Below are 21,625 nucleotides of genomic sequence, written 5' to 3'. Positions count from 1 at the left end.
AGCAGCCATCCAAAAAGCATCTATGATGCTTTTCAAATATGGAAGAGTCTTGGGATTTCAATTTGGAAACAAATGAGCTTAATTTCACTGTGCTATTTCAGTCAGAGGGCTTTGCATTGAAGAAGGGAAGAACTGCAGGAACTTTTCCACATATTGTTTCTTTTCCTGCATTTGCACTCTTCTTTTGAAAAACTAAATAAACCCTAACTTGCATTTCCCAGCCATGTCACCATGCTTTTGCCAAATCAGATTCTCAGGAGATACAGATAGGTATAGCTTCAGTGACATCTGTGGGGTAACACTGATTTACAGCACCTAATGATATGTCCCAGATAGGAAAGAGATCTCTAAGGCTCTTTCTTTGCTCTGTATGATGCAAAATGGTATTGAGGGGATAAATCTTACCTTCAGGTGGAGCACAGGAAATGATTCAGCTGCCTCTCTTAAAGAAGGAGGAGGACTGAAATGGGCATTCTCATCTGCAAAATGATGGGCTGCCCCTTTCTGGAGAGAGCCTCATTGTGCTCAGTTAAATCAGAGCAATCCATTTGCCTTGAGAAGGCTCAGAGACAGCTCAGTAATGCCAGGCATTTCGGTATAGAATGACGTGACTGTTTCTGTTTGTGCACAAGAGGAGGGGGGCTAGAGATGGAGAGATGTGGGCTGGCTTGAGCTCCTCCCAGTGCTACTGGATGAATTTGTACAGAGGTGTTATTTGTGCTGAAGAATGAGTAGACACCAGACAACTGCTGATGAGATGCAGAAGTGCTGTTGACCGTGGCAAATTCCCCTCTTCCCTTCGCTCTTTATTTTAAGGTGTCAGGACAAACAGCAGTGATGTGAGGTATTGGAGGGGATGAAAGGAGTTCTGGCTGGGTGGTGAAGGTTGAGCCTGATTTAGTACTGAGTTTAGCAGTGTGTAGTTATACTCTTGTTGTTGAGCTATAATGAATAACAAATCCTAATACCAGTGAGGCACCTTAAGACGTGTGGTTGTTATCGGAGGACCGTAGCCCCTGCTAGGTGATTAAGAGCCCTCCAATTGCTCTTTTCTGCTTCAGAATGTATTTCCACTACCTGCTACTATATTATTATACACCATGTTATTATTCATAATACCCACGGTACTAGTCCTGCCAAGTCAGGAGCTCACAAGCTAGCCAGCACCAGAATGAAAATTACCTGCGCAAGCCAAGACCTGTGTGCAGCAGTTGGCTTGGAGGGGAATTCCCTATCACAGCAAAGCCATACTGCCCTGACTGCTGCTGTTGTGCCCTTGCTTAGAGTATGAAGGACTGAGTGCTGCTTGGTGAAACAGTTTTGTGAAGATTTTTATTGGGGGTAAAATGTGGAGTTTTCCCTGGACTGCATTATCAGGAGTGGATGGATCATTCTGAAATATCACCAAGGGGAAAAGAAAGAAAAAAGAATTTAGCCTTAAGGGAATATGCAGCAATAGGAATTTCAGGCTTAACCGTTAGAGCTTAGAAAAATAATAATGTACTGAAAACTAGGCTTTTATAATGGGTAGCAATAGCCACCCTTACTGGCAGGCAGTGCTGCTCACTCACTGTCCTGTAAAGCACCACATATACACATGGCCATCTCCAGGCTTGAAAAGATATCCCCCTGCTCCTGGGGTTTGATCCTGGGAGGATGCAGGAGGGCACAGGGTCTGTCTGTGACATGGCAGCAGTGACACCAGCAGAGCAGCCGAGATGCTTGGTCAGAATAGCTACCTTGATGAGAGCAGAGGGCCAAGAAGGTGGTTTGAGCTGCAGCATGCAGTGGGGAGTGCGGGTGCAAGAACGAGGCGCAGGAGCGCTACAAAGAGCAGGGTGCCATGCTTTGAGAAATGAGCAGGATTTGGACCAGCATATGGATTAGGAAGACATGGCTAAATTTAAGGAGGTGTTAGAGGGAGAAGTGACAGAGCTTGGATGGGAACAGTGAGGCAATTGGGAGATCAAAGGAAACCTCCGTATTATGAGTAATTTGGGGGTGGGAGGTTAGGAAGGCCAGCCAACTTTCAGTGCTGCGTTTTGCTCTTTTCCAAGTAATTTCACTTTGAATTTATTTTTTAATAATGTTGATTGGATTCTACCTAAGCTTTGCTTTGGTGCCAGGACAGCTCTGAATGCTGTGTGGAAAACATCCTCATTGCATCTTAGCATGTCAAGCTGAGTCCGTTGTGCAGAGCTGATGGGACAAGCTTTCACGTGGTCTGGATGGCATTAGCCTGACTCACTCTCAGAGATGGATAAAAAACACTTTTTTGTGCTGCCTCAGAGCAAAGCAGCATAAAACCTTCTTGGCAGGAATGTGGCCGTCCTTCAGAGGACCACATCTGAGGAGCTGCTGGCCCCTTTGTATGACCAGGTTCTCATCCATGGATGCCAGACTGCAGGGCAACTCTGCAGAAAGCTCTTTGGATCAATGGGGATATATATGTATTCCCCAGTGTGCAATTTGTAGCTGTCTTTCACAGCCTGCTTGTGCACACGTTGTTTTTCTGTTTTGGAGCTGGCTGTTTCTCTCCCTTTTGAGGAACAGGCTTGTGTTCCTGCAGGACTTTCTTTTATATTTTAAGTGGCCCCAGTGCAATCACAGTGCCTGACATTCAGGGTATTTGAGTAAGTGCTTTAGAGTTCTGACCTCCTGGGACCAGTCATGGCTCTAGTTTGCCTTTTCAGTTCAAACAGTCTCAACTTTGGTTTTGTGCTTATTCTCCATATGTGCATATCAGCACAACGCTCACCTGGATGCTGTGAGCACTGGTCTAGAGAACTGTATTTTTATAGCCCAAGTGGTGCTGGTCCAAACTGAGGGATGGTATGCAGGACGGTGTAGACAGCCCCCAAACTGGCTCAGAGATGAAAAGAAACTGGAATATCATTGCAACTGCCTTTGAAATTATAGCCTGCAGTGGCTATCATCTTCTCATTCTCTCCTTCATCTTGTTCTCAGCAAGACAAGAAGAAGAATGGATGGATTGGCCACCTCTCCTGACTGTCTCTAAACCTACTCTGAGGTGGAGAAAACTTAGCACTTAACCTCCTGCAAATACTTTCCAACTTTGGCCTATACTTCAGGGACTACATGGAAAAGTACTTTAAAGAGACACAGTTTGACGGCTATTTTTAGGTATTCATTGAGCAAAACACTCTCCAACATCTGCTCATCAGTCAGCTATCCCTTCTCTGAGCAAACCTGATGGGATGAGCAGAAGGAAGATGACATTGTTTTATGTAACAGAAGTAAATTTACTGGAAAAACTATGCAGCAGCCTTCTAGCTGGCTCTTGCTGCGTGTTATGTATAAATCTTCAGTCTCCCCTTTGCTGGCTTGTGCTGGAAACCAACCATCCAAAGACACAAGCTGGATAGAGGATAAGGCTTGGGAACTCCATGCATTCTTTTATTTTCCCTGTGGTTTTATAGGTGCCTGTACAGAAATGTGCTGCTTCAGCTTCTCGTGAAACACGTGACTCAGGCAAAGTGATGAACCAGCACAGGGAGGACGGGGAATATTAAAGACGGTAGTCACAGCCAATAGCAACCCCAGGGCTGAAAGATGTTCACATAAATCATCCAGTGAGTGATTTCACAGAACAGTATGTGAGAGGGGAGGCTGGCTTGCAGGCAGCCTGCAGCGGGGCAAAGGTCCTAACACAAACGGCTTGCGGCAGTCATTCAGTGCTGCTAGCACAAAAGGCAGTGTCAAAGAGCCTGGCCTCGTGGGCAGGTGCACATCTTTTTTTTTTTTTTTTTTGAAAGCTGTTCTGAGATAAGCAGGTAAACATGAAAAGCAGCATGGAAAGATGTTCTGCATTATTCCTTGCTAGTTTGAATTTTTATTTGTCCTGCAACTGTCCTGCTATGTGGGAACTGGCCTGCTCCCATTCCTTCTGGCCTTGAAAAATGGGAGAGGGAAACCCAGGGAAATGAATCATCAAGGAGCTCCTGGAAGAAGATTTAGTAAATGCAGAAGGTATTCCATAACCCAAGCTTCCCAGCTGAAAAAGCCAGCAAATTCAGGGTAACGGCATCCTTCTAGCTAAGCTGGACATCACAGAAGTTGGTTCTTTGCCAGGTCGGCCAAAGTTGCATTTATCATTCATCTGTTCGAAGTTCTCCCTCCCAAGAACCACATGGTGAGGCTGAAGGACAGTTTATTATAGCGTTCCAATAGTTCGCATTGTGGACCAGCAGCTGTGTGTCACCAGCTGGCGGTTCGTCTGTGTGACTAAGCATCTAGAGTTCCCAAATATAGCCATTCAACTGGAACTGTTGGCATTTTTTTCCCCTTCATTTTTTTTCTTTTTCCTATATAATAAAGGCAGGCAAAGTCATCTCATGATGACCTCTATGTTACTTCTTTTCAGTCAAGAGGCTGCAGTCCAGACCAGGCCAGCATAGCATCTGATATTTGGCCTTGCAAAGTTTCTAGCCTAAATCTTCCAGACAGGCAAAGCACAGGGGGGGATGAAGTGATTTGCTCAATGTCACACAGGTTGGTGGCAGAGCTAGAAATTCAGCCCAGGCATACAGAGTCTCCGTGTGTCACCCCATCCGCTGGATCACATCTGCTTCAGGCAAACGTGTTTGAAGAAGTCCTCATGATTCAGCTGAAACCAGGTTGGCGAGTTCATGGATAAGGCAGGGTCAGCGAAACAGGGAGGCAGGCAGAACTTGGTGTGTTATGCTTTTTGCCAGAATATTGATCCACTCAGCCTTTTTAGGTCAGGAGGTCTTCAGAGCAGTGCTTGCCTACCGACTTGTGTTTGTATGATGTCCAGCTAAGCTCAGGCTCAGTATCAACGGGTATCATGGGCAGCTGAAGAATAAGCAAGGAGGATCTTTCTATTATTGTGCTGGACCGAGACACAGGAGATCTGAATTGTTTCCCAATCTACTGCAGATACATTCTGTGATTTTGGAGAATTTCCTTAAAATCTCTACGTCCTAGTTCTTCCTCTCTCTTTCTCCATTTGACTTTAATGTCTATAGACACAGTAAGGGAGCCTGATGTTTGTACAGAGAAGGGTACAAAGCTGTTTCCTCTGGTACCTCTTAAAAAAGGAAGAAAAGCAATGAAAGACGATAGTTGAGAAAGCAGAAGAAAAAGTCTCACTCGTTTTACACTGTTTAGAATAGCATATTTGGGCTAATGGAATGGAGGGTATAGAAAACAAAGTTGAAATAATGGTGCTTTCCTCTAGATGGCATTGATCAGCAGCTCGGGCTGCTCCCACTGTGGCTCCCTTGCTCGGGCAAGCCAAAAGACCTACCCAACCTACTGCATCACCTTTGGGTTTCCCTGCCGTGACACTCACAGGACAACAGCCCTCCAGCTTTTATCTTAGACTCAGGAAGATAATAATGGGGGGGATAAACCATGTTGCCTCCCAAGTCAGGGAATGCTTGAAGAGTGTTTTCCTTCAACATTTCACTTGGTGCTGAAATAACTAGGATGGTTACGCTCTCCATACCCTCTTCCTACACCAAGGGCATGCAACCACACATTAATAGAGTATTTCTCAGCACAATTATCAGCTTCCTTGTCCTGATTACCGTGGCTAAAAGGAGAAATCAGAGTGGGCAGATGATCAAACAGCCCCTCACAGCTTTCTCTGTAATGCCATGTGCCACTGAAGAGGACATGGAAACAGCAATGTTTGTAGGTGCTACCCAGGATAATGGGTATTGCAAGGCAGTGATTTTTGAAGGAACAGGCATACAATACCGTAACACACCTCTCTGGAGCTATCAGCCAAATGTTGCTGTTCTCTGCAGCACAGGTAGGGACGGAGCCGTTTCAGGCTATGCTGGTTGAGATCTCTGGGGAACCTTTCCTCTCCAAAACTGATTCAAGCAAAATGCTGAAGGACATTGAGGCAGAACCCAGCACTGTCCTCCCAACGCACTGTACACACGCTGTCTTCAGCATCTCCTGACGCAGGCTGTGAAGCCCTGTGCATACTGGGTCTGGTGTGTCCTGAGCAAGAGTAGTGCTGTGGGTCAGCTGTAGGTTGCAGTGGGAACAACAGTTGCAAATGAGATGTTATCTATCAAAAAAGGACTTGTAGCGTTTCACGGCATGTTTTGCATATTGCATGCTTACTCATAGACAGGAGTTAATGGAGACTGTCATGTCATAACAAGTGGATTTTGTTTTCAGAGCCATTTTCTGATTTTGTTTTTACTTGCTCCTTCCTCAAGAAAAATCTGGGAGCAGCCTCAGTATAAGTGTTTGGGTTATTTTATGGATTGTTCTGTCTCACTCCTTACAGGGTTACTTAAAGCAGTGCCGGAAGAGGAGGGATATGTTTAGTGACGAACAGCTAAAGATCATCTTTGGTAACATCGAAGATATCTACAGATTTCAGATGGGTTTTGTCCGGGACTTGGAGAAACAGTACAACAACGAGGACCCCCATCTCAGTGAAATCGGACCGTGTTTCCTTGAACACGTAAGTTCATTTGGCATTTTTGTTTGGGAGTTTTGGGGTTGGTTTTGGGGGTTGGACAGGAGGGGAATAGCAGAGAAAGTCAGGAGGCAGGAACCCCTCAGCATAACTGTTGTGCATCAGTACTGTTCTAGTTACATATCACAGAATACTCCACGGCCTTCTGTTTACTTCATGAGATACAGGTGCAGGGAGATTAAAAGTGAAGCATGTAGTTAGATAACTCCCCCAGTACATTTGAATCCCAACACCTTTTCACATCCACCCTTACTCACGTTATGTCATACAATGTTCCCCACCTACTCCGCACCTTATTTTGCTCTTCAGAATATGACTTAAACCCACTCACAGGCCATCCCAATCAGGTCATGGATGACCAGCAGGTTGGAAGAGTAAGAGAGTCCGGAGAAGTAAAAAGAAGCCTTAGTTGTGCATTACACAAAAAAAGCAGAGGAGAGCAAATGCTGAGGCTGTTCACTGTGGCACCAAAATGCATTTGCAGAGGATAAAAAACCCATGCAGTTTCAGTTGCCTTCCCCTGCGGAGCTGTTGGGCCAGGTGGGGAGGTGCCAGGCTGTGCTTCTTGCTGCCCGGGTCGCAGCAGGGCAGCAGATTCTTGCTCACGCTAAGTGCACACTGAACAGGACGTTTTAGCTGATGATACAGTCCTGGAGGCTTTTGCCCAGCCCATCGTACTGTTATATAAGCCACGTACTACTGGAGCTGATAAATTGGCCGGTGTTGTAAATATGTCAGAAAATGTCAAGAAAATTACAGTCCTGCAGTTCTAGGCTTTCCTTTAGGGAGAATGAAGTGCTATATCAGAGCTTATGTATGAGGTGCTCCAAGCTGGGGTGCAGATCCTGTACTGTGTTACCTCGTTACTTACAGTCAGGGCTGAACTGGCAACAGTTCAGTTCTTATTAGAGAAATTTCTGATAGACATCCATGAAACTTCAGCACGGCATCCCTGAAAAGGTTCACAGCATCTCTTAAGCATCACTGGTCTTCTAATTGAAAAGCAGGTTTCTTTTTGAGAAGTTGCATGATGGCATTAACCTTGCTTATTTTTATCAGAGCCTGCAATTTCTGCTGCTTACTTCCAAAGTAGCATCATATTCCACCTGTTTGCTAAAAAAATGTAAGAAATCTTGGTGAGAATCAGTAGCTGAAACTTCATGTCTTGAGGCTGTGCTGTCAATTCATTTATAGTGACAATAGTAAGAATTACTACTGTTATTCAGCGCAATATCTGACACTTATCTGTCATAAGATAGGGGCTGAAAGCTGCCTAATAAAGTCCTGATAAATTATCCCTGTTTAGCCATTTGGGGAAACTGAGGGATGAGGACATTAAGATCCTGTTATGGATCTGCAAAGCATCTTGTTCTCATCTGCTTCAGGAAGAGAGAGGTGTTAGCACTTGGCTCTTGGTCAGCTGTGGGAATGGGGAAGAAACCAGCCTCCCTGCTCCCACAAAGGCACGTTATTTGGGCCCTTATGGGACTGAGAAATAAGAATTGCTCGTCAAATGTATTTTTTAAAAAAAGAATCTGTCCTGTCTGTAGTTTGTAAGGCATTGGCTGCAACCTAATGGAGCATCTCAGGCTGTTGACCTACAACACCTGGGCTTATATCTGGGCTGTCTCAGCTAGAGTCTTAACACGTGATACTGGGCAGTCAGTTTGTGTCTGGCTGTCCGTTCCAGTGTAATCTTTATTTGACCTTTTGTCTGCCTTGCCCATGTGGCCCAGATGAATCAAGCCTGAGTTAAGGGTGACGAACTGCCATGGCCCCATCTGTGGTCAGGGAAGGCAGCAAAAAGAGATTCCAACCAAAATAGCACAAAAAGACTTGTTAGACCAGTGCAAAGGGTGGGTGGGCACATGTATGAGTGGGTTTGTTTCTTTGTTTGTTTTTCCAGTCTTTGGTGTTTTCTGGTTCTCTGGTCCTGGGAAAATCCACACAGTGGTTGGTGTCTTGGGTTCCTTGTTGGCAAAGGGAATTGCAGATATACCCAGCTCCTAAACACTTGCCAGGTGTTTCATGATCTTTCAGGGAAAGGTCTCTAGAAATAACAAGGTTGTCATCTTGTATTACCAAAGGCCAGAGCTCTGCTTGGTTCTACCTTTACCTTTTATAAAGAAAACTCCACCGCACAACTTGAAACTGAGAACACCCACAGCGCTGCACAGGGGTTCACTTTAACACATCCTGTACCTACAGAGACCTCAGCAATGCGTCAGTATGCAGGTCCCTCTCTGCCTCCCTTTTCCCCCAGAGCGACCATGCAGTACCTCCTGCAAGCAGGAAAAGTACTCTAGGATCAGTCCTTCCTCCTCCTGCTTGGGGTATTCTTTCTTCTTTTGTTGTAATGCCTTCTTGTTGGCAAGTTGGGTGGTTGCTTGCAGCACTTGTCTGACGTGCTCGCCTCTGTGTGCATCCCTTTTCTCCTGCCTCTCACAGCAAGATGGCTTCTGGATCTATTCAGAGTACTGTAACAATCATTTGGATGCATGCATGGAGCTTTCCAAGCTGATGAAAGATAGCAGGTACCAGCATTTCTTCGAAGCATGTCGTCTATTGCAGCAGATGATTGATATTGCCATAGACGGTTTTCTTCTGACGCCAGTGCAGAAGATCTGCAAATACCCCCTGCAGCTTGCAGAGCTACTGAAGTACACCGCGCAGGATCACAGGTACGCCAGTCTCTTGTTACATGGAAGGGTTTTGCTCACTGCTTCTTTACATGGCCTCTGCACACACACAGGGGTTGGGTTTTTTTCTGTCCAGCTCTTCTCTTCGTGACATCTTGTATAAATTGAAGCAGGGCAAATGTTCAACAGACAGTTAGAAAGCTTCTCAAAGCACTGATTCTCAATGGAGTCAAACTCTCTCTGTTATAATCAGACTTGTGAACTAATTACCCTTGGATGTACTTTCTGATGCTACCAGTTATACTAGAAAAATTACCTAATTAGCATTCAGTGGTCAGAAAGGCTCATTGCTTTACCCTGAAGAGGACATAGCAAGTAGAGGGCCAGGATCCACAACGTAAACCTGAATATGCTCAGATTTGGGGAGAATTCAGAACCTGCTCTGCTTTTCAGCCTGATTCCATCTCTGATTTTGCCATTGGGTTTAGGTTCAGAGGAGCACCCAGCAGTTTGATTACTTCCCAAAATTTCCAGGATCTCTTGCTGCTGCTGCTGAGGCAATCAGCCTGACTCCCTGATCTAATGTAAATCAAGAATAGTACCTATGATATCACTTGTGATACACTGTTAGAAAACTAAGGTGAAAGAAGCATCAGGCCCCCTAAGAGTAGATTTTCTCCTGCCTTGCCAATTTTCTTTCTTTTTCCAAAACCCATTTAAAAGGAAGTGCTTCAGAGAACAAAAAAGACCACAGATGTTTCAGAAACTTCTGCAAGTGTTTGATTTTTTTTGTTTTTCCCCAAACCCAGCTCTAAAAGTGCAGAGACATGTGGTATGAGCAAAGAGATGCATTGATTTGCTTTGACCTGATTCACAAGTTTGATTTCATACTAGCTGAATGCCCAGTTCAAAATCACCAATTTGGACATGCGTTTGGCTCCCGATCCAATTTCTGTTTTTCTCTTCATAACGAGACCAAATCAAACTTGGAGTGGACTCATGGGAACATTAGGGTATCAGAAACCAGCTCTAGGATCCCAAATGTTGTGGCTTTTTTTTCCTTACCAACCATGTGATGTCCCCACAGTACTTGCAGTGTGAATTCAGATGCGGCTTTACAATGGGAAGAGGATGTGGACAGTGTGATTACATAACGGTTGAATTATTTTGGGAGTACATTCCTTTTTCCTTTGGGATGTTTTAAAATCAACATGTTGTTAAGTAATCAGATATAGTCATATTCTGAGGAGATTTGGACCTTTCCTGTGGTTAAGCAACAATTAGTTGATTCAGACTGAGTGCTCTTTTCTACTGGATTGTATCAGTGATACGACACAGCCATAGACACTTCATTTTTCTTGTTTCTTCACTTTCTGAAAAGGGAAAGCAGGATTATATTTGCTTGCCTTGCATTAGTAAAGAGTGAGACCCCTGAAGCTGTAACACAGTGCATATGTGAAACTCATGTCAGCAAGACCTGTGCCTTATCTCAGCCCTGGAGCGTGGCGTACTTCCGTTAGTGTGGGCATGCCCTGGAGAGTTTATTGACACAAGGAGGAATGGCATTATAATGCAGAGATGGGGTGGGTTATACCGCACTTCCCTGTGGTCTAGCTCCTCTGATTTAAGTGTTCAAAGAGCCTGAGAGAGACCGCTCCTCCAGGCAACCCAGCTCACATCCCAGACAAGCTTAATGCCATGAGTAGGGAAAGTGAGGCACAGAGTGTGTCTTACTTGCCACCAGATGATTCTGCACTGGGGCTATGCAGAAAACCCAGGCTGCCATGGTTGCCTGCTTGAAATACAAATATTTTCTGCTCTTGTAGTTCTGGTTTTGGGATCGAGGCTGAGATGAGCAAAGCCTGAGATCAGAAGAGCAAATAATCTTTGGGGAATGTCATGTTGTGACAATATCAGACACAGGGAAAAGCCAGATACCTGCAGGTTGGGATACTGTCAGGGTCAGCTATGAACCAGAGAAACTGAGAAGCCAACTGGGGAGCTTCACCTGGGCCCATTAATCAGGCAATGAGTTGTCCTCATGCACTTGCAGTTTGACAGTGCTTGCAATTAGATTATGAGTCTGAAACAGAAGCTAGAAAATTACAGGGTGGACTAATACAATGACATCAGGCTCATCATTGGCTGAATTAGGAGTCTCTTAAGCACTCTGATTAGAATTTAACATGTAGAAAATACTGTTTAAATCAGTTGAACCATTTATGGAGTAGGCAAAACTCAGAAAGGACCAGGAGTCCCAATGAAAGCAAAGGTGTTAGCTTCATTTAACAGTGGGACATTATATTCTTTTTCTTTTTTTTCTTCCTCTTTACTAATATTGTACTTGTAGAGCTATGGATCTTCCCTGTACCAGGTCAGGACAACAGAGCTGAAGCCAGAAACCTGACCACTCTCCCCCAAGTTAGCATGTGATATTTGGCAAGACTTACATTCTGACTGAGCACTGGAAAGTGGTCACTGCAGCGCCAATATAATTGACAAACAATTTATTTACCTTAATTTCATAGCTAATGCTATCCTATTATTATTTCACTGGCCAAATGCTTTGCTTCTGTTATTTTTTCTCCTAAGTTTTTGCCAGCTCTGCCACAGACATGGGCTAGGAGCCCAAAAAGTTCAGTCATGACTCTTTCTTCATTACTGCGTGAAAGAAAAATGTGCATGGGGTTTTCTCTTCAAACAGAACATTAGAATTAGTGAATTAGCATTACCAAGATAAAACCCAGCTTGATTGGCACCGGCCCACTCCACATGGAGGCAGGCATTGGGGGTGTTTTCAGAGCCTGGCTCCCTTCAATTGCTCATTGTTTTGAGACTAGTTCATTTGAATTTTTCACAAAGCCACATCTGTTTACCTCTTAAAGATTTACTCCAGCTTAATATGAATTAAATATATGAAGGTACTACGTGCAGCTTGCTGGTGTCCTGAGTGTTCCTGCTGCAGAACTGAGCTGGAGTTAAAAGTGTATGAACATGTTACGTGAGAAAGAGGAGACTCTGCTAACGGGTGGCCTGACATTAGCCTCCCTTCTTTGCATGAGCATAATTGCTAGGAGATTATTAGTGACTGTCTCTAAATCCTATGCCTCTCCCTGCCTCTACAGATTCTTTCTGGCCATAGTGACTTAACTATTTCCCTACAAGAACTCATGGACATTTTGAAGACCAGACTAATGTCTCTCTGGCATAGCTCCATTTCTCCCTTACACAACTAGGCGCTCACTTCATACAGATGGCCCCACAAAGGAAGGCACAAGAAATTCTTCATTGTGTATCATGATGGATATGTCAGACAGCCCATCCGCTGTTCTCCTTTACTTTGTTGAAGGACCAGTCCTGATGTTTGTAGGATTTTTTTTTAACCTCAGCTAGAATTTTGACACAAGAATTGAATAAAAATTGAAAATGCATCTCAAGATTTCATCCAAGAAAGGATGGCAAAATATCAAATAATATGCTGTCGTATATCATATTGTGATTGTTTCTTAGTATTTATCCTGTTTGGATCACATGGGGAAATAGATCTAATTCACAGCATTCACCCCTATTTTAGCTGTCACCAGTGCAATTCTTAGCAATAATCAATAAAGCCATTCCCCCTGTAGCTGCCCAAGATCACAGTTTTTCTCATTAGTCAGCAATCAATATCAACCCTTAAGTTAATAATATATTATGGTGGCATTATGGCAGCTGGCCTTGTCTGTCTTTCCAATTGAAATGAATGTTAAGGTTCCTTGGAATGGAAAAGAAGGCACAGGGTTGAAATCAATAGCATCGATTCCAGCATCACTTTTTGAAAAGACTGATCATCATCTTTGCTAGCCCTGGCGGGAGGCTATTTTCACTCTTTGTTATTACACTCACAGGCCCATCCAGTAAAAAAAAAAGAATTGCTTTGATTTGCTCAGCTGAAGTCTGCAGTAAGAGTGAATGCCATGGCATAAATGCTCTGTGGCACTCTTGGAGTCACCTTATGGCTTGGAAGGTGCTCTGGCCTTGTGTCTAATCGAAAAATATTTTCTAATGTCCATTTTAAAAATGGAAAAATCCAGGCCCAAAGACACAGGCTATAAAAGTGTTCAGACTTTCTTTTAGGATGCTTTTTAGCTGAGCACCGTAAGACTTTAAAGACAATATTCACAACTGTTGTACCTTGGGTTGGTAGAGGCTAGACCGTACTCATTGTACGGATGCAAACCAACTGAGGAGCTGGCTGGCTTCTCTGTCTCATACACATGCAATTTCAGTTTCAAGCAAGCTGCTTTTTTGTGATGATCCAGAAAGACATTGCTGATGGAAAAAATACAGTATCGTAGTAATGAGTGGCAAATCCTACCTGCTTTTCTTTCTAAAAGAATGGTGAGATTATGCTGCTGCTAATGGTAGACTCCTGTGCATTTCCACTGCACATCAGGCTCCATTTCATGGACTTCTCTTTTGTGTTTGACAGTGACTACAGGTATGTGGCTGCTGCTCTCGCTGTCATGAGGAATGTGACTCTACAAATCAACGAGCGGAAGAGGAGATTGGAGAACATTGACAAGATAGCTCAGTGGCAGGCCTCCGTTCTGGACTGGGAGGTACAGTAAATGCTTGGCCCTAATTTAGGTGCTATAAACCTGGAAAAAGTAAATTCCATACAGTTGTTGAATTATCCAAGACCATATAGTTCATTTCACGCAACCTAGTCTTGTGATTAAGCTAGGGACAGAGAATACATATTTACAGGCTTCAGAGATGGTACTGAAGTTGTAAAACATTAATGATACTCTGAAAGAAAATCTAGGGTCCAGTTCCGATTTCATCAACAGAAATCTGGAGTAACTTTGGCAATTGCAATGCTGTTGTCCCAGGAGTAAGTGAGATTTGGGTCAAACTCTGTGTGCGTTCTGGCTCTGTGCTTTGTCATTAGGGAAGAAGTAGGGAAAGAGGTAGCAAAAGTCCTAAAAATTGTGACAGGTTAAGAAAATCAAGAAAATTCTTCTGGTGGCTGCTTTATGATTAGAAGCCAAAACATTAAGCTGAAGTTAGAGATGCTATTTGCACATTTTAAATGAGTACCCACTTAAAGATATTTCTGAACCAACCTTATGTGTACTGATCACATAATTAAGGAGCCGAGAAACACAGGCAAGGCAAAGTCAGCAGAGGGATTCCTCCCTAGCAGGCCTGCAGTCTCCTAATTTTTGCCATGTGTTTAAAAAAAAACCCCATACTAAAAGTATGTTCTCCTTTTCGTCCCTGATTTTTTTTAAATCATTGTATGAATGTAATCTGTAAATAGGGTTTTTGAAGCAGACCTAGGACAAATGTTTTTGTAAATCCCTGTCTATGTTGTCATCAGTCCATGTGTTTAGCAAGTAGATACTTAGAGTGATAGAACAGCCTTTCTTCTTCCTCACAGTCGTGAAGATCTGGAATAACTCCACATTCAAGTCAATGGGATCATACTATGTAAATTAGTATATGGGAAAGATGCATTAATCCTTTAATTATTTTTTCTGAAAAAGACCTAGGAAGGCTGGAAGAAGAGGGAGAGAAATACAGGTGCATCACCTTCTGATTGTGTATCTTCCTTGACTGAATTAGTTTCATTGCTATAATGAAGGTTGGATTCAACCCTGGATCTCTTGATAAAACATAGAAATGCAGCAATTATAGCTGGTTCTTAAATTATGACTGGCTGTGAGAGCAGAGAATGCAGATTATTTGCTTGATTGTTTTATTGTTGTTTACTGTGAAGAAACCTCTCTCTCGCTGACACGCAGATTCATTTTCAGAACTAGAAAACTGCTCTCAAGGAGGCACAGGACCATCAGATATCTTCAGCCTTCAGTGTGATGAGCATTCTATGTGATGTGCTAATGTGTGTCATTTGTAAGAAATGCTGAGACCCTCACTGTAAATAAATCTAGATTAAGGACAGATCAATTCCAAGTCAGTGAATATTCATGTGTGAGTCGAAAGCCAAGGTGACCTCCACATAGGATCTATGGAATAGCAGTTTCTTTTTCTCTTCCATTAGCTCAGTTGATAATTCATTTTTATTTAGCCATATCCTTGATAATTCATTGCTGCTTAGCTTTTGCCATATCCTTTATAATTAATTCCTGCTTAGCAGTACCCATTCTTTATCTCCATCCTATCCTCAGGAACTTGCCAAATCATTCTTCCTGGCTTTTTTCAACTATTCCAAATTTTCAGCACGATATTGCAGCAACATCCTTCAGCTTCTCATAATATAGCAAAACCTGCCATTGCTACTGCTCAGAGATCCAATGGGAATACAGCTACTGCCCCCATTCAAAGGAAGACACCCTTTTTGCCATTTTTATTCTGTATTTTGGATCAAGAAGAGTCATAGAGTTGTGATGAGAACATTAGAGGATGAGAGCTAGATCCAGCAGAGGACTTCACTGCTTGATTCTTTACTCTAAAGTAACTTCTGAATCATCAGATCCAGCCCCCACTTCACAGATGTCCAGGTAATGGCTAGAAGGATGCACAAACATGCAAAATACTCAGAACTATAGTATCATGCAGGAAGAGAGCAGGAGAAATCAAAAGCAGTGCCAGGTGCTTAGATCTGTCCTAGATCTGTGCAGATGCTCTCTTTAGGCATTGCAAACCCAAGCTGCTAACCTCCAAAAACCCCACTCAGTTGATGTCTATCTATAGGGCATGTCTCCCAGGACATAGGCCATCAGGGGTTGATTTCTTACCCAGCCTGTAGGGGTTCAGGCCCTCATCTTCTACATATAGGCAGTTACGGAGTAGAAGAGGGATTTCCTGGTATGTCTCCCTAGCCTCTTCCAGTCTGTGGGGAACATGCATTTGTCATATGGGTCAGAGAGCAGAAGACCACAACTCCCAGGGCGTTTTTGCTGGAGGACTCCCAGCTGAGAGAGTAACCTGCTGTCAACTTTGTGCTTCTACAAATGTTTACCCACTTTATATTAAGTGCTCACTGAAACAGAGTGAGGAACCCACAGCATTACTCTCCCATCTCTATGTGGCCCTATTCCTGCTCTAATTAGAGTCTGTACCTAAAAGCACTCCCTTTCTGCCTCTCTGTGTGTCACAGTGGCTTCCTGATCTCTCCAGCCGGCACAGCAGTGCAAACGAGCAATAGCAGCATGGACCCGGGGTGGACAGCACAGTCTTCCTTGAGACGATCTGCAAAAACCACTAAGTACAAGAAAGCAGGAACTAGGAGAAAAAATTACCAGTTCAGATTTTTTTTCACCAGAAAACCAGCCAGGGCACAAGATAGAGATAATACCTAATTTCCACTGTATGTTGCACTTGGTGAATTATTTCAGCAGCAACCAAGGCTAAATGTTTAAGCACATTGAAATCTTTCATTTGGAGAAATGTCTGTTTTTCCTCAACATCTCTAGACTAACGATGTTGACTCTGATTGGAAATTGCATTTTTGTTTCTAAATTTACCCATGTTTTGTGATGAGATGTTGGAAAAAGATTTTTAAAGAAGAAGAAGAAATCCAAACCAAACAAAAAATATTTTGTGGGTGAATATTTGAAATGCTCTTGTATAAAAAGTGTGTGTACATGTTTTCTTGTAAGGAGAGGATGTTACTGGGTATGTATACATATTACTGATCCTAAAACAAATAGAAAAAGTAGGGGGTATGTCCTAGCTAATTTAAGCAGAAGGGATTTTACTGAATCCCATGGAGTTGTGCTTGTGTGTTTCAAGAATCATTTTTATCCCTCAAGATTTTCTGCATGGCCTTGTGAAGGTGAATTTCAGGGTCAGCATTTGAAAACTGCAAATATCCTTGAGTTAACCAAGGCCAGATTTTTTTTTTTTTTTTTTTACCAAGAAGTCACATAAGCAGGGTCTGATGGTTTAAACTGCGAATGGGACCAAGCAAGGGTGGCCTGACTCTAGTGGCAGCTGATAAGCATGCTGTGGCAGCCAGGGTGTGAAGTCTTAAGGAATTATTGGCAGCTTTAGCAGCTTTATACAAGTAATGACTGAGCGGAATCTTAAGGGAAGATTCTGATCTCACTGACTGCTGTAAATTAGAAATAATCCCAATCACTTTGAAATGTGTTCCTGTATAATTTGTAGGAACATGGTCTTGACCAAAAAGCCTGGATTGGACTGTTGCCATGTATGACTCACTTCTTTATTTTGTAACCTGAATTTCCAATATATAAACAGACCTAGAGAGGTGCTGCCCCTGCCTACACCAAATTCTCTAGTGCCTTTTGTCCTTTCAGTTCTTAATGGCACAGAATGTAGGGCTTCCACCACCTCCTGCTGAGACCTTTCAATGTCTGAGAGCTCTCCTTGTTATGAAGTGTTTCCTGATGTTCAACCTCTATTCCCCTTCGCTCAGCGTCATCCCCTTACTTGTAGTTAAATACCCTCAGATCAAAACAGTGACATTTAAAGGCAGGCAGGCAGGCAAAATCAGCACACAAAGTTAGCTGGAGCAGGTTCAGAACAGTCTGCGAAGTCTCTTCCGGACCAGACTTCAAACAGGCCAGACAGCCCATCCTGGGCAGCCTTTACATGCTCAGTCCCTTCTTGTGCTCTTGTCCTTTGAGAGTTACAGATCTTAAAGGTTAGTGGGTAATATCTAGATATATACACACACACAACAGTACTATAAAGAGATCATTTCTACAAAGCCCATCATCATTTCTAAGTCCTTGAAAGGCCGGGTTTGGGCAGTGCTGTATTTACAGGCGCACAAATGAGGCAGTGGGAGTGAAGGAGCAGTACGTCCCTGCCTTCCTCCCTATATCTGCTCCTGTGCAGTCTTGGCTGGATAGCCACCGGAGGAGCATGTTCACAGCTCTCCTGCCCTCCTTATGGCTCCTGCAAGCCCATGGAGGCATGCTGGCGAGCGTGCTGCAGTGCCCAGCTCGCTGCGGCGCTGCTCCTGGGCAGGATTTGCAAGCTTGCCATTTGCTTGGGCATGACTGCGGTGCCCACCGCAGCCTTGAGTGCAACTGCACCCTTGCTGAGTGCCCGTTACAGATGATGTGGAGATGGAAAACAGATCCGCGCATTGGCACGCCTCAGAATCGCTCTATTTTATGCTTTTTCATACAGCTCTTGAACCATGTCAAAACAAAATGAAGCGGCGATCCCTGCAGCATTTCAGGCTCCCTCTCCAGCCCTCGTGGCAGCTGCCAGCAATGCTTTCCTCCCTTTCAGCTCAGGTTTTTCTCAGAGGAGGGAGATGATGTGGTACCCATTCCCTGGGAGGGGATCCGTGGAGGTCCCTGTGGCAGGATGTTTGGCACAGGAGAGAGCCTTGCTCGTCAGCCTGGATTAGTTTTAACTTGCTATTTAAACAGATTACTTTGGTTTATGTAGATACCTAGATATTTCTACCAAAGATTCCCATGGGTTGCCACTTTGGCGGGTTTCAAGAGTATTAAATTTACATGAAGGGAAAAATATATATAATTGAGAAATATAATGAACACTGTACTTTTAAGTTTCTTCCCATTCTTGTTATTTACGGGTCCTTTAAATCAAGACTTGGTGCCCTTAATTATGTAATATATAATAGTTGGCCTCAGCCTAATATTACGTTATTGAATCCAAGAATCACATGAAAAAAAAGATGCATGCAACCAATGTACTGTTTTCAAAGTGAGGACAGCCTGATGAAAAATCCTCCCGGGAAAAAAATCGCATCAGGGACTGAAACAGATCCTTCTTTTTTTTCTTCTTTTTTTTTTTCCCCCAGCAACAGAAGGTATCAAAAAATGAGCCTGATGAAAAGGACAACATTTCTCTCGCTTTCCTTTTTCTGATCTTTCTGTAGCCCAGAGTGCTAATCAGCCTGTCAATCTCTAATTAAAGAACAGCAGTGTCAGGCAGAAGAGAGCCCTGCTCCCTGAATGTTAACTAGTAAAGGGGATTTTGTGCCCAGCAGTGACAGCAAAGAGCCATGTCAGGAGGTGGACTCGGGCGAAGGGGAGCGGGTCCGATGGGCTGTTGAGCATTTCTAAGCCTGGGACAGTGTCTGCTCAGGGATTGCTCATGGGAAGAAGGAGCGGGACAGACTGGGAGGTGTAACATGCTGCAGCTTGCAGTGCCATGCCCTTCCTTGTTATGTTGGTGCTTCCAACTGCATTTCTTTCATGACACTAGTAAAAACCCTTTGGTTCCTCCCAGGTCCTTGTTATAGAAAGTGGTGGTCACCTATAGCATGATGGGGGAGCTGATGATTGATATCTTTCTGTAGCAGCAGCAGAAGAGCTGACCCTCTGCTGCAACAGTCGGGAATTAGCCCTAGGACTTTATATGTCATTCTAGTGCTGGCAAGCTTGAGGGAGCATGAAGCACACATCTAACCTAGATCTGGGTGACCTTCTGCTCCCATTACTGCACACTAAGTAGTTGGACTCTGCCTGTGACTCCATGAAGAATAGAGGAGTCAGCTTTCTTTTTGCTGCCTGTTGTATGTAGTAGGATGCACAGTGAAAACCCTTGGTGCAGGCTGGGGAGCACGGAGATTTTTTTTTATAGACTTATAGGATAACTCAGGTTGGAAGAGACCTCAGGAGGATATCTAGTCTTCTCTTGGCCATTTTGCTGCTGTGCTCTGCTGAAGTCAGTAGGACATCTGCCAGTTCAGAGTAACTAAAAGTTCAGCCTCTTCCTTTTTTAGCAGAAAGGATATAGATGGATATATCTCCTTTTACAGAAGGATATAGGTGATCCAGCCTCTCTAGGAGTTGCTTGGAAAAAAATGGAAAAGGAAAATATTTTTTTTTTCCTAGTTTTGTATAGGATTGGAGGGATCCAGGGCTAGGACTGGCTTTAGAGAAGGATTAGGAGAGGCATTGCAGAAAGCCTGCCTCAAGTCAGGACCAAGTATTGAGGCATGCTGGGGTAGTCATGGTAGCAGTGGAGCAGAAAAGCAAATGCTTCCCTCCTCACCCGCCACCCTGCATCTGACCCCGTGAGCCCCCCCGGTAGGGACAGTGCACTAGCAGAAGACAGTTCATGTTGTTCAAAGAGGTGGTACAACTGCGTCGGAAAAAAAATGCCTTTCAAGGTTCATTGCATCCGCTCTAGGAGGCTCTAGCGGCGCAACCACGCTGGTGTATTGCTATAGCAGCCAAGGGCTTGAGGAACAGGCAGGGCCATGGAGATGCTGCTTTTGGGAGCTAAAGGCTGGCCAGCCGTGTGCTAGTCCAAAACTATTTGCAATATATATTTCAAAATTTGCTAACCCAGCATTGGAAATCATCTATTTCTAGCCTATAGACTGTATATATAAATTGTTTTCCCAACATAAAAAATGCAATACAAATCCTATCGTTTCAGATCTGAATTTTTTTGTTTTATATTGCTTGCAGGGACTACACAGTTTGGATTCAGCTAATCAAGTAGAAGTGTTTACAGAGTCCTCTGTGTGTCCTCAGGCTTGAGATGCTACCACAGGAGTAAAAGACAAAACTGGCTTTCTATTTTTAGCAGCCAGCCTCTTCTAGGCTCGCCCCCTCTCATAAAGGCTCCCATCCATAGGCTTGTATGAATCTTCTTCATATAAGCTCATGTTTAGCCAGGAAAGCCCCCCATTTCTGGAGCCGTTGTGTTTTCTTCAGAGGCTTCTTGTTCAAGGGCTTGCGTATACCTGAGCTGTCACAGCAGCGCACAGGTCCCTGGTTTCTGGCCAGGAGGTACCATGGCTGAAGTGAGACCCTGACCCCGCACTCCTGGGACATGGCATGATGCACAGCCCATCCCTTCTGGGACAGACCCTCTGTGCTCCCGGGAAGTTATCCCTAATTAGGCCTTCAGATACCACAGCCACAGAAGTGAGATAGAGAGGTGGATAAATACCTCACTAAGGCGATTTGAAAGTCTTTGCTGCAGCATGATGATGCAGTGACTTAATGAAGTTGCTGTTGTCACAGGGCCCAGGGACTCAGGCAGTCGCTTCCAATCAATGCTGAGAGGTTAATTACACATTTACCTGAACAGCAGTCTGAAATCCTCACCAAGAAATTAGGAGTGAGGATGACTCTGGGTTGCTTTGGCACCTACAAGTGTAAGCAGTACCAGAAAAGCGTGTCTATCTAGATGCCCCCCATAGCTGGCTGAACCTTTACAAGCTGTTTGCTGAGATTTTGGGATGGTCTCGTCCCAGAAATTGGTTCTAGTTTGGCATCAAAGCCAGAACTGCACTAGTTTCAGAGCCAAAAAGAAAAAAAAAAAACCCTTTTCTCTCACTTGCTCCTGAATCCTGCTCCTTACCTTTTAGCTGAAGTCATCCTGATTCCTTCTGTGGTGTTTCAGAGTGAGAGATACCCTGAGATGCCCACAGGGCAGGTGGTGGTGAATTCACCCATTTTTAATAAATAGATTTTAATTAACTTTTTAAAAAGTCCAGCTCATCCCAATTAGTGGAGGGTGACTGCATTTGTTCTCTCGGAGAGTGGGAGAGCGAGCGCTGTGTTTTCAAGACCATCTGCTC

General features: G+C 43.9%; 1 protein-coding gene across 11 annotated transcripts in view; it reads left to right on the top strand.

Moving 5' to 3' along the window:
- Positions 1 to 21,625, top strand: part of ARHGEF9 (Cdc42 guanine nucleotide exchange factor 9) — a 239,427-nt gene that overhangs the window by 185,237 nt on the left and 32,565 nt on the right. For all 11 annotated transcript variants that reach the window (XM_029996470.2, XM_029996468.2, XM_029996469.2 and 8 more), the window contains 3 exons: positions 6,293 to 6,472; positions 8,936 to 9,168; positions 13,598 to 13,727. In XM_029996470.2, the coding sequence (XP_029852330.2) occupies positions 6,293 to 6,472; positions 8,936 to 9,168; positions 13,598 to 13,727 (543 nt within the window). The remainder of the gene's footprint in view (positions 1 to 6,292; positions 6,473 to 8,935; positions 9,169 to 13,597; positions 13,728 to 21,625) is intronic.

The sequence above is a fragment of the Aquila chrysaetos genome, chromosome 21 (assembly GCF_900496995.4).
Source record: "Aquila chrysaetos chrysaetos chromosome 21, bAquChr1.4, whole genome shotgun sequence".
Classification (NCBI taxonomy): Eukaryota; Metazoa; Chordata; class Aves; order Accipitriformes; family Accipitridae; genus Aquila; species Aquila chrysaetos.
The sequence above is the reverse complement of the archived record's forward strand: the minus strand, read 5'-3'. Positions and strand labels throughout refer to the sequence as shown.